The following is a 14333-nucleotide window of genomic DNA, read 5'->3' as shown; positions in this document are numbered from 1 at the left end:
TAGGTAGATATTCTTTAAACATCGATTGATGAAATCCCGAAAAGTTTTTTGCAATACAATATTCAAAACTCCTTTGTTTTTTAATTGCTAATCAAGCGTGCGCGACACTATTTTTCACCGACAGTATGGTGCAAATGAAAGGAATAAATTCGTTATTTCGTAAACCGGCGACTTTAAGGAAAAATCCCGAAAAAGGTCGATTTTTATTTTTAAGTTATGATACTGTGGCATATATGGTATACTAGTGAGTCATCCATCTGGGCGTTACGACGTAATCGATGATTTTTTTAAATGAAAATAGGGGTCGTGGGCTAGCTCATTTGAAAGGTTCTTCAATTCTCTATTCAGTAATATAAACATGTATATAATTATTTATACAGGGTGTCCTTCTACTTCTTTTTTTGTCAAATAATTTAATTTAATAAAAAATTTTTGGACACCCTGTATAAATAATTATGTAAATGTTTACATTACTGAATAGAGAATTGAAGAACCTTTCAAATGAGCTACCACACGACCCCTATTCTCATTTAAAAAAATCATCGATTACGTCATCACGCCCAGACGGATGACGTTACTAGTATACCATATATGTATGCCACAATATCACAACTTAAAAATAAAAATCGACCTGTTTCGGGTTTTTTCCTTAAAGTCGCCGGTTTACGAAATAACGAATTTATTCCTTTCATTTGCACCATACTGTATACACATGCAACGATGGAAAATAGTGTCGCGCACGCGTGATTAGAAATTAAAAAACAAAGGAGTTTTGAATACTGCATTGCAAAAAACTCTTCGGGATTTCATCAATCGATGTTTAAAGAATATCTACCTACCTTGGCAACATTCAAATTTTAAGATTTTCACATAGTTTTTGAAGGTTAAAAATGGCCGATTTCGCAATTTTTCAATTTTTAATCGCTTATATGTCATAAACTATCAACTTTAAAGAAAAGTCACTAAAGACCTTTTCTGTTTGGAATGATCGAAAAAACATAAAAAAACTTTGTTCCATGCAAAAAAAATAATTTTAGGAAAAAAACAAAAAAAAAACGTTTAAAAAATTTTTGGCCCACTTTTGGTCCTGGCAACATGCAAATTTGTTAAAAGGGGTCCTTTTTGAGTAAGATTGTGCAAAAAATCCGAACCGGAATATTTTTCCTAGCGGATGCGCAGTGGCTTTCTAGACTATATCAGCTGGTTTAAATATCTCAAAACTTTTTAATTTGTATGTAAAAAGTGAAGAACCAGAAGTGAAGGTATTCAAATTCAAAGATTTTAATCTTCATTTCCGTTATCCTCTTACTGACACTTGCAAACGATGTGACGCTTATAACATGAAAATAAAAAGATGTGTAGGTGTAGAAAAAAGCAGAATGGAAACAGAAAAACAGTTACACTTACAGATGGCAGAAGCAGCTCGAAGTGGAATGAAGGAAGATGCAGCCAAGAATAAAGATGCCACAACAGTAATTACGTTTGATTTGATGAAAACTTTAGCTACTCCTTAAGTATTCCTTTAGCTATTACAAGAGACAGCGGTGAACGTATTGTTTTGGCATCTACAATCTAACGACAGGTCAGATACACATGTATGTATGGCACGAAGGCATAGCCTCACCTGGCCCACAAGAAATTGGTTCTTGAATTTTACACTACCTAAAAACGTATGTTAACACACCGGTTTTGATCTTGTACAGCGATCAATACGGAGGTCAGAATCGAAATATTAAACTGGCATCTATTTGTACCTACATGACTGTCTCCAATACTTTCAGTCCCACAGTCATACATCACAAGTTTCTAGTTTCAAGTCACTCCTATTTGGCATGTGACACGAGACTTTGGAGTGATCGAAAAACAAAAACGGCATTTTAAAGACACTTTTTTACCAGACGACTGGGTGAAAGTTATTTCCAGTTCCAAAAAGAATAATAAATTTCAGGTATTTAAAATGACCTCGGAAAATTTTAAGTGTAATGAAAAACTAGAGAAATTACTTACAAACCGTAAAAAAAGGGGAGCAAGATATAAAAGTAGAATGGCTTAAAATACAGTAGCTAATGTTCAAAACAGAAGATACCTTCAAAATTTATTTTAAATATTCTAATCACAAACCATACATACTCTAGACCAGGGGTTCCAACTAAATTTTTCCAAGGACCCCTTCATCAAGGTACTACAATGACGAGGACCCCCACTATTTCCTAAAGACCTAAACAAACCTAAAGTTACCTGAAAAGAGCCAAAATATGTGAAAACAAAAATCAAACTAATGCTATTTAGGATTTATTTGTGAAAATACAGAGTACCTACACAAGTGCATTATTAGTTTTAATTTTCACTCCTCAATTAATGAGATACGTTGAATTTAACCTTAGAATCCATTATTTCTGTAATGTTAGGTTCCAAACTTGAAACTTTCACTCTGAAATCCGACCGCATGTCAAGCCGATTCCTATATTTGTTTTTCATGAAGCACATGGAAGAAAATACTTGCTCACACCGACAGGTTGTTGCACACGGAAGGATTTTTTTCAAGGCCTTGTCTCAAAGTTCTTTGTAATCCTTGCGTGCTGTTGCACAGAAGTCTGCTATTTTCTCGCCATTAAAATGTCCTTCATCGTACCACAACTCGACAAATCCACAAGCTTATCTTATTCTTCTTCTGTGAGGCCTTGGATTTGTTCAATTGCTTGACAGCTGAAAGGATTTCTAATCCAACCATCGTCAGGGTCAGGTTCAGGGAAGTATATCCTAAAAATCGTGGCTAGGCTGCGTAGGTGCTCGGCTGCGTTGATCTTTATCGGGTCAGGTAAACTCTGCTCTGCAGACTCCAAGAACGGTTTCAAATTAGGAAAGTTAGTGAACGACTCGTTTTCAATCCTTGCCGCCCACAGCTGGCACTTTTTTACCATAGCACTGATCTTATCTTCAACTTTGAACATGTCTACATTTTTCCCTTGCAAACTTAAGTTCAATACATTCAAGTGTTCAAACACGTCAGCTAAGTAGGCAGTTGAGCAAAGCCAAGAAAAGTCAGTGAGAACATCTGCGTACTTGGTGTCAAGAAGAAAAACACGAACTTCATCTCTAAAGTGGGTGATACACACGCGATAAAGTACGCGAACTTATGGCTCGCGACCTTTTTCGCGCGTGTATCACTGCAAGTACGCGAACTTTAAGTCCGCCGAGTAAGTACGCCGTCGATCCAACAAGTTTGAAATCTTACTCGTAACCCGTACGTGTATCACGGCCGCGAGCCACGAGCCTCGAGCCATCATGTTATTGCGTTTAAAATTACACTTATATCTTCACTAATTAAGCAAATTACCTAGAAATAATGCAATCGTTGATTGTTGAAAGGAGACAAGTTACATTTTATAAGTTTTGAGAAAACCGTAAAACACTATTTTAAGCTATACTAAATTATTTTTGATTATTTGTTTTTGAATAAACCTAATTATTTATAGGCTGTTTTATCCTCCTGATGAAAATATTACCATCTTATCTATGATATTTTGTTTGTTTATGCCTACCTTGTATTAAATTAAAATAGATAAAAAACAAGTGCTATACTTCACATCATGATTTTGACAGCTTATCACACTTATAAAAAATAAATTATTCTTCTATTGAACAAAACCTGATCAAAAAAATAATCAAACTCTACTAAAAAACATCATTCAGCAAAATTAGGTATACAGAAAATAAAAAATTTAACCACGAGGACAATTTCTAAATTTTTTGCTAAACACACTTCTCACAGCAGGCTACGATATAGACGGAGAGCTAGAGACGAAAAATCATCGTCATAAGTAATATGGAGTTTTTCCTGTGAAATATGTCCATTGTATATTGACAATTATGACCCCTTTCAGGCTGACACCTCAGTGGATACAGGAAGTAGCAATAAGGGATGAAAGGGGAAAGTTAGTGCAATCATTAAAGGTTTTCACCTCCTATTTTGTTAAACCTACATCGATTTGCATGAAAATTGGTGACTAGTTAGAGCATACCTCAAGAAATAAAACTGATTTGGTGCCAACTTGCACTTTTACCCTCTTGGTGAATACCACCCCATCCCGCGGGTGAAAACAATTTTATTAAAAATAACCCCACAAATCGATAGAGGGACAAATTTTAAGTAAAATTTGTTATATCACGTTATTAAAATAAATCAATACTTTTTGAGTTATTAAAGATCAAAGATTTGTCTATTTAAGAGCATATGCGTGAAGTTACGGATGATAAATAGAACATAATTAATTAATTGTATGTTAGTAAAATATTATTTTTATATTATTTCGATATTTATTTGAATTTTTTCTATCAATATAAACTGAATATGTCCAGAAACTGGGGGTGTCCAATAATGGGTACATTTGACATATTCGAATACACTTTTGCTAAATTTATAATATCGAAATAATATAAAAATAATATTTTAGTAACATACAATCAATTAATATGTTCTTTTTATCATCCGTAATTTCACGCATGTGCTCTTAAACAGACAAATATAATGTAAATGTATATATTCTCCTTTTCCTGAACATTTTTCAGTGCGTCACAAATTATAGAAAAAAAAGGTAAGTCCGTGATAATACACATTTATGACATTTATTCTAACGTGACATTTTAGTTAAATCTGACAGTTGGCAAATTTTATTTTCAATTTGGAATAAAACCAAATCAATTGTGTCTATTGCATTTATAAAATGGTATTTTCTTTCATTTGTATAGTCTTATAAATTGTACAGATTATATTGATAATACTATTATTTTATTTAGTAAATAATTCTTTTTTGATTATGGCGCCATCTATCGACAACTAGAATAATCACCAAACTAGAATAATTCCAAAGTATTCACAGACGTGCCTTTTTTTCTGTCACATACAATTTAATGCGTTAGAGAGAAATCGAACAACTGTGACGCACTGAAAGATGATCATGAGAAAAAGAATAACATGAAAATGTACCTAAAGGTTCATTTTTATGAAACGTTGGTACTGAAAATCCCGACAATATGGATTATTAGTCTGCCGTGTCGGCGACCGCGATCTTTAAAACCGCGTACTTTAAGTCTGCCGTGTATCACCGACGGCGAGCCGAGTAAGTCCGCGATCTTTAAACCCGCGTACTTAAAGATTGCGTGTGTATCAGCCACTTAAGTTCAAAAAATCTTGTCAATGTCCTCCGTCGAGAGATTCTTAATAACGAATAACACACTAAAATAATGTAATCGTACTTTTTAAATTTTAAAATAAATTTATAATATGTAGATAAGGTCAAAAAATCACCAGATATTAAGCTTTTTAAAAAAGGTTTCACCATATATCACCAAATGGGTTACAAAATCACCAAATCTGGTGAATTTTCACCAGACCTGGCAACCTTGAGACAGCGACGCATTTTAACGGCATAAAGCCAAAGTAGGGCCCCATCTAGTTCCAGTGCCAGTGGTGGTGAAAAGGGGAGGCCGAATCTGTCTTACACGAAAATATATTTTTTAGGTATATGTATAAACAAAATTATAGTTAACAATGTAAAATTTGATATAACTTTAAGTTTGCGCGATATGTTATTAATTTTAACGATTTAGAGAGAAAAACTTTGTTTTCGCTCTCCTAAAAAAATTTGCAAAATGGACTTATATCGTTTTTCTCCCTGGCTCTTCATATATTTATTTTTATATCTTGCGGACCCCTCAGCCATACCTCGCGGACCCCCAGGGTTCCGCGGACCACCAGTTGGGAACCACTGCTCTAGACGGTCCACGACCATGTTAATCTTTCGGATCGAATTAACGAAATCTCGTGATTGGAAAGTGAACTAAATTGACAAATTTTAGTTACGCGGGAGTTTCAAACAATAAATTTTGCGTGATTTTTGAATTATAAGGTACAGAAAAACAACAGAAAAGCAATTCAATGTTATATTCAATAATTATACAATAGCTTAAAATTACCTTTTAAAATTCCATCTACATAAAAAATACTAAAAGTCTTAGGTTCTGTCTAAAGTTATGGTAGTAGGTATTGTTGTAATCGGGGCTGAAATACCAATATTGGGACCGTGCAAGTTCGGCAAAGCGACACCTATTTCTACGCTCTGCAACTTTATTCGCACTTTTAATTATATTGGCCAATTATATTGGTCCTGGTTACTGGATAATTCTCAAGGCCATAGCACAAAAATATAATAAGAAGAAAAAATAAGATTCAGGTTATGTTATTAAAACGTAAACAATTGTATGTAGTAAATAAAATTAGTTATTAAAATGCAGTACTGCAAGCAAAATACAATTAATTAAATTTACCTTTAAATAATAATTGCAAGTCATATCAATATTGTGGAGCAACATATCATTTTTCTTCTTCAATGACAATAGATATGAAATGTACGTCAATTTTACAATTTCAATTGACAATATGAATTATTTAAGAAAGTTGCAATATTTCTCCGCTATTCGCGCACGATCGTTTCACGTATCCCTTCCAAGTACTTGCACACCGCGAATAAACAAAAATCACACTTTTACTGAAAACTTCAAATATTCCAAATTCAAATTTGTTTTCAAAATGCTAAACACTACTGCCATGTGTCATGTGAAAGCACTGTTTTTGTAATAAATCAATGTTTAATATTTAGTTGAATGGAAATTTTTGAAAGGTAGGTTTTTTGTAGGAAGATTTTTAGATAAATACCTTATAATCTTTTACAAATTTGCGAAAAAAATATAGGCCCGAAATGTTGATGACACACTCGTCTATTGGAATAAACTGTTTCAGGGTCCATTATATTGTTTTTTTACATGTGAAGAAACACAGAACGGGATGATCCAACGCTTAGTGTAAACTAAAATTCTACTCATAAAACCGGAGAGAAAGTTAGGGCCGGCGATAACGGGCTTGCAAGGGATGCACTGCAGGCGGGCGCCTGTGTTTGGGGGCGCCAAAATGAGCTTTTTTCTGCTGGTGTTACACAAAATACCTACTAATTAAAAAAAAGAATGTGTGTGTACTTTGTACACACATAAGAAGTTATACTTCTATTATATGATTTCTTAAAAATAAATATACTTTAAACAGTTTGTTTAAATTTTTGTAAACACCAAACTAATTTTGTGCCTACCGCTTTCAAAAAAATAAAAAAAAAAGTATAGGATTGCTCCGGACTGGAACTCAAGACCTCTCGATCTCTGGTCGAATGCTATACCAAATACGCTACGAGGACTGTGTCTGTATCGGTTCGGACGTACCTAATGACAATTCACGGTAACAAAAAGACTGAAAGGTGAAGTATAATAAATATACAATAAAATGTTTTAATAATACTCATCTTACTCCTAACTAAACGCCATACTGTCTGTGTGCGCATGAGCGCAGTATTATGAAATTTTACTCTCAATTGCGCCTAAAGAAGTATAACTTTGGTTGAATGGTAATTGGGTTGAATACGCATGCCTTACGTTGCCAACCTAACCAAAATTTGTATGAACCTCGGCTTAACTGAACTTGGCATTGAAACCCGAATGAAGTTAAACCGACGCTCAAAATTGAACCAGGTTCAACTAAGCGATCGCTTAAGCTACCAATGTACAATCGGGCCTAAGGGATTTTTCTTTATTCTGAGAGCTGGCCAAAATACCCATGCAGGTAGAGGCCAATAAACCAAAGAAGAAGAAGACATACATAACCTGATAAATCTGAGTTTGAAAGAATGTCATACGTAGAATTAGAATTATGACCGAAGTTAACTAGCTGACGTTTAAAGGTATAAGGTATAAAGGTGGAAACTATCCATAATGGTAATGTAAAATGTAAATTATAAGTTAATACCGATAAAATCTCACCTCCAGTAGTTTCATTTCTTTTTATCTCACAACTTAATACATTTTCCATCTTTTGACCTATTTTGCCGGTTATTAGCGCGCTCATCACTGTATATGTATTGAATTAAATAAACAAGTTTAAGTAATTGTATTTGCAGTTTATATACGTTTAATATATTAAAAGTGGCATGCACCACTTGAACCTAACTTTGTGAGTAATGAACTATTACTCACGGGTAGAGTAGTGGGTGTTATTATACAAAAATAGTGAATAATGAGTATGTTATTAAACGGTTGTAGAAAAAATATGATATTAAAATGATAAAATTTACTGACATCGAGTTGTTGCTTACCAGTCATTGAAAACGTTAATATTGTCCTGTGGATCTGCTGTATTTTCTTGGTGACATGGAACTATATTTGGTATTGCGCTATGATTTGATGAGGAACTTTCTCCATTGCTATTTTCTGAAATTGTGGAAATTTTGGTATTTCTTCTTATCCCATTCTTGATTTTTTGTACTTCTAGAGGTGTCGGACACCTACTTTGGTTAAAACTATTTATTTTCACACTTTTGGTTAATCTTTCACCTCGTCTTATACCAAGCAAACGGCCCACTAAAAAATATTTTTTTTAAACAACAAAAATGAGAGACATTCTATGAGAGAAATTAAACATCTAACAATGCAATGAATCTACACTGCGGTGCAAAAAAATCTACTAAACATTTGGTCATTTTTGATGTTTCGAATTTCCTAAACCTGTTGTCCTATTTAAACGATTTTTTACCACGTTATAGCCTTATTCATTGTCAATATTATTAATATTAAAATCAATATTAAAAATATTTTTTTTAAACAACAAAAATGAGAGACATTCTATGAGAGAAATTAAACATCTAACAATGCAATGAATCTACACTGCGGTGCAAAAAAATCTACTAAACATTTGGTCATTTTTGATGTTTCGAATTTCCTAAACCTGTTGTCCTATTTAAACGATTTTTTACCACGTTATAGCCTTATTCATTGTCAATATCGCTGTAATAATATTGTTGCTAGACAGTCAAACTGTCATTGTATACCGGGTGTACGAATCAAACTGTGCTTTTTTCTCAAAGTTCGCATCACCCTGTGGATTATTCTGTCATTTATAAAATACTGAAATTAAAACCCAACTATAGCCTCAGGTTTTCGTAACATTTTGTCTTTCGATTTAGTCCAGGGCGCATCTGTTTTGAGATGGACGTTGAGAGGTGACCCAAATTTTTTTGCAGAAAGTGCTTGAAAATAACTCAAATAATAATATTTGAGTTATCCTCCCACTCAAAATGGTCCGGAACATTGTTTAAATAATCAAAATGTCAAAATATGAAGGAAAAATTCGATTTTTTTATTGGTTTTTTGATTATAACTTTAAAAGTATTCATTTCTGAGAAAAGTTATACTGACATAAAAGTTGTGTAATTAAATTTCCTACAATATAGAATTGGTTAAAAATTTAAAAAATAGTCACCCTTGTTGCAAAATAGCAATAATTGCGAAAAAAACATACAAAACAAGTATTCGCATTTTACGTTTTTGAACCATGTATGGTTCATACATGGTTTACACTTAGGACCTTCATGTTTTACCCAGAAAAACTTTATGATATAGTAAAACAACACTGTAAATTTAATTAAGATCGGTTTAATAGATTTTGCAAAATAAATTTTGCAATCCAGCTTTCGCAAAAAAAAATCATTTTTTAGAATGTTGCAGAACTAAAAATAAAGCAGATAGCAAGTTGAATTTTTTTTCACTTATAGAAGTGTACTGTACCTTTCATTTGCAATTTGTATAATTAAAATCGAGTAATTACCACGGCGTCAGGAAATTTTTTAAATCAACATTAATTCTTGGTGCTACGCGCAGGACAGCGGTGTTCGATTCACACAAGTTGATTTCCACCAAAATTTCTTCCAATCTTTATGTAATATATTATTTTCTTACTCTATATTTTGTTGTATTTTAATATTTTAATTCCACAAAAATCAAACAAATTTTATTATTGTTTGTGAAATATTGTTTAAACAATTGCATATGTATAAAAATAATAAACTTTTATTCTCTAAGTTAAAATATATGAATAAAGTTTTTGATAAAAAAAGTGTTATTTCAAAGGATAGAGTATGTGTTTTTATTTTGCAATAAACAAATTTATTTATTTATATCGAAATGTAATAAAAATTAAAATGTATCAATCATTATCAAAGGTCATTGGAATGCCCAATCAGAGCAAACTATCCGCTGTCCTGCGCGTAGCACCAAATAATTAATGTTTCTTTAAAAAAATTCCTGACGCCGTGGTTGTTAATCAATTTTAGATTTGCAAATTTTCAAATGAAAGGTACAGTACACTTTTATTCGCAAAAAAAATTTCAACTTGCTATCTGCTTTATTTTCAGTCCTGTAACATTTTGAAAAAATGAATTTTTTTTGCGATAGCTGGATTGCAAAATTTATTTTGCAAAATCTGTTAAACCGATCTAAATGAAATTTACAGTATTGTTTAACTGTATCATAAAGTTTTTCTGGATGAAATATGAAGGTCCTAAGTGTAGCATAAATGGTTGAAAAACGTAAAATGCGATTACTTGTTTTTGTATGGTTTTTTCGCCATTATTGCTATTTTGCAACAAGGCTGATTATTTTTTAAATTTTTAACCAATTCTATATTGTGGAAAATGTAATTACGCAACTTTTATTTCAGTACAACTTCTCTCGAAAATGATTACTTTTAAAGTTATAATCAAAAACGAAGAAAAAAATCGAATTTTTCCTTCATTTTTTGACATTTTGATTATTGAAACAATGTTCCGGACCTTTTTGAGAGGGAGGATAACTCAAATATTATTATTTGAGTTATTTTCAAGCAATTTCTGCAAAAACATTTAAGTCACCTCTCAACGTCCAAATGTACTAATATTTTTACAGATGCGCCCTGGTCTAATTCATTCGCTTATGTTGGATAATAAAAAAGTTAGTTACTTTAACAACTGGCCATGTTCGTCATCAGTACAGGGTGTTTTCTAAATAAGTGCGACCAACTTTAAGGGATAATTTTACATGAGAAAATAATGACAATTTGCTTTATAATCATATGTCCGCAAACGCTTCGTTTCCGAGATACGGGATGTTCAATTTTTTTTTTACAAACTGATGATTTATTTATTGCTTTAAAACCAGTTAAGATATGCAAATGAAATTTGGTGGGTTTTAAGACGTAGTTATTACACATTTTTAACATACAATTAAAAATTGTATATTCACCATTGGCGTGCGTACGGGTAATATTATCGGTCATAATACCCGTTTGCGCGCCAATGGTGAATATTGAATTCTTAATTGTATGTCAAAAAATGTACAATCATTACGTCTTAAAACCCACCAAATTTGATTTGCATATCTCAACTGGTTTTAAAGCAATAAATAAATAGTCAGTTTGTAAAAAAAATTGAACATCCCGTATCTTGGAAACGAAGCGTTTGCGGACATATGATTATAAAGCAAATTGTCATTATTTTCTCATGTAAAATTGCCCCTTAAAGTTTGTCACACTTATTTGGAAACACCCTGTACTGATGACGAACATGGCCAGTTGTTAAAGTACCTAACTTTTTTATTATCCAATATAAGCGAATGAATCGAAAGACAAAATGTTAAGAAAACCTGAGGCTATAGTTGGGTTTTAATTTCAGTATTTTATAAATGACAGAATAATCCACAGGATGATGCGAACTTTGAGAAAAAACACAGTTTAATTCGTATACCCCTAAAAATTTACCTGTTCAGCAACAATATTATTACAGCGATATTATCAATTAATAAGGCTATAACGTGGTAAAAAATCACTTAAATCGGACAAGAGGTTTAGGAAATTCGAAACATCAAAAATGACCAACTTTTTAGTGGATCGATTTTTTCCACCGCAGTGTAGTACATACATCCGAATTTAAAGTCGTATTTACAATCACTTTAGCAGCCTTCTAAAAAGTTTTAAAAAAATTTACTTTTAGTTACTTACATTTTTGTTCTGAAATTTCAATACACATGCTATAGGTAAGTATTCTGGGTTTTCGTTCTCTTGCTGACCTTCGTACTTCTGTAACATAAAAAATTTAAATTATAATCTAATCTCGTGACTTCACATTAGGCTTTTATAAGATTAGATTCTTTTTATCCGACTGTCAGATAAAAAGAAGAACGACTGGGTAAGATCAAAAACAAAAGTCGAGGACATAACAACAAAAGTTGCCAAACTTAAATGGAGCTTCGCAGGCCACACTGCTAGACAAAAAGACCAACTTTGGAATGCAACAATGCAACATTGGAGACCTTACCAAAATAAACGACCGAGAGGAAGACCACAGATGAGGTGGGTTGATGATATTAAAAGAGCAGCCGGAATAAATTGGAAATATGTTGCTCAGGATAGAGACCGATGAAAGGAGTTGGGAGAGGCCTATGTCCAAACGTGGACGGTAGAAGGCTAAGAAGAAGAAGAAAAATCTAATCTTATAAAAGCCTAATCGAAGTCACGCAGTCTGCCTGGTACACTTATCGATGTATAAACAATAAATGACGTTTAATAAACGTCATTTTACTTTTTTTTATAACTTTTTTATAACAGCTCCAGAATGACTGAACGGATTTGACTAATTTCGATTTTGAAACATTTGTAGAAGTCTAAAAAAGGTTTAAAAGGTGGGAAAATGTGTTGAAATTGTAAAGAAAATACTAAAAACAACAAAGGTATTGTGATATCAGGGGCGTGCGGTCCATGGAAGCAAGGGAAGCACTGCCTCCCTTGGTTTCCGTAGGTAATACCGTACCAACTGTACCAACTGAGTAACTGAGATTATTTAAAAAAAAATGAACGAACACTTAAGCAGAATTTTAAGTTGCATACGAGAATATTTAATTATGTAATACAAGCAGCAAATAATAAGAAAAGACAAACGTATTATACTCTATTTTTATCATACAGTAAATAACAAAGCAATGAAATACTCGAAGCAGCGCTGCATATCTAGCTTTCGTTCCGTACGCGGATCCATATGCCATGATCGTATTTCTACGTTGGTATTCGGAGTCATGTCGGCAGACAATCTGATTTCAAATTTGCCGCTCCTCACCCTCAGCCTATGTAAAAATCACCGGGGTATTAACACGCAGAGTGGCGAGTTCAAATTTCGGGCATATAAGTTAAGCAATTTTGTCAACTGCATACAAGGAGCTGTTTTCCTGAATTTAAATGGGATTTACCAGCATTTGACAATGACGAGCTTCGCTGACTGATTTTGTGGAATTATGAAGATTGATTTTATTTAATTATTTATATAAATAAATATATATCGAATTATTTATATTATAAATACTAAATATTTATATAAATATATTATAAATATATATTATGTATTAGGGTTTTGGAGAATGGCGAAAATGTGAAAAGTGGGATACAGAAACCATAAAAAGCTCGAGAGGATTTTTGGAGTTTTTTTAACTTTGCTTTTTTCAGAAATATTTACATTCTCAGATAATTTATTTTAATGTATTGCAATGCAAGATAAACGAGATTGGTTTCTGTGTAAAAAAAAATTAGCGAATTTGAAGATGTTACTAACAAAAAGAGAAAGATGACTTTGAAAAATGCTAGAATAATATGATGGCAAGAAGTTTTGAGCCTAAAGGGAAACGCATACGCATTGATAATGTTGGAGATATCCAATCGTGCTACCGCCGACTATACTATCAGATTTTAGATCAAATATGCCAACGAATAGAAAATAGGCTTAAGAATTTTGATAACCGAGACTTTTGTTCAGGTAGAAGAATATAATTAAATTATAAATAGGTGTTTTTACATTTGTTTTATAAATTGCTTCCCCTGTTTCAAATTTGACCGCACGCCCCTGTGTGATATAATACAAACATTTATTCTCCTTTTCATGACCATTTTTCAGTGCGTCACAAATTATAGAAAAAAAGGTAAGTCCAAAGTCCGCGATAATACACATTTATGACATTTATTCTAACATGACATTTTAGTTAAATCTGACAGTTGTCACATTTTATTTTCAATTTGGAATAAAAACAAATCAATTGTGTCTATTGCATTTATAAAATGGTATTTTCTTTGATTTGTATAGTCTTATAAATTGTACAGATTATATTGATATTATTATTTTATTTAATAAATAATTCTTTTTTGATTATGGCGCCATCTATCGACAACTAAAATAACTAGAAAAAATGTTTTAAATGTCTGTAATCACCGACGTGGCTTTCTTTCTGTCACATACAATTTAATGCGTTAGAGAGAAATCGAAAAACTGTTACGCACTGAAAAATGGTCATGAAAAGGACTATATATTATACTCCTTTAGATTTACGTCACTAAAACTGCGGTTATTTTCGCGTCTATTATAGCCCGGTTATAGATAAATGAG

General features: G+C 32.5%; 1 protein-coding gene across 3 annotated transcripts in view; it reads right to left on the bottom strand.

Moving 5' to 3' along the window:
• Nucleotides 1–14333, bottom strand: part of LOC126881998 (probable serine/threonine-protein kinase DDB_G0282963) — a 222013-nt gene that overhangs the window by 95210 nt on the left and 112470 nt on the right. For all 3 annotated transcript variants that reach the window (XM_050646762.1, XM_050646761.1, XM_050646763.1), the window contains 2 exons: nucleotides 11909–11986; nucleotides 8196–8460 (listed from right to left, as the gene is read on the bottom strand). In XM_050646762.1, the coding sequence (XP_050502719.1) occupies nucleotides 8196–8460; nucleotides 11909–11986 (343 nt within the window). The remainder of the gene's footprint in view (nucleotides 1–8195; nucleotides 8461–11908; nucleotides 11987–14333) is intronic.

This window comes from Diabrotica virgifera, chromosome 3 (assembly GCF_917563875.1).
Source record: "Diabrotica virgifera virgifera chromosome 3, PGI_DIABVI_V3a".
Lineage (NCBI taxonomy): Eukaryota > Metazoa > Arthropoda > Insecta > Coleoptera > Chrysomelidae > Diabrotica > Diabrotica virgifera.
This window is presented reverse-complemented; position numbering and strand designations above follow the sequence as displayed.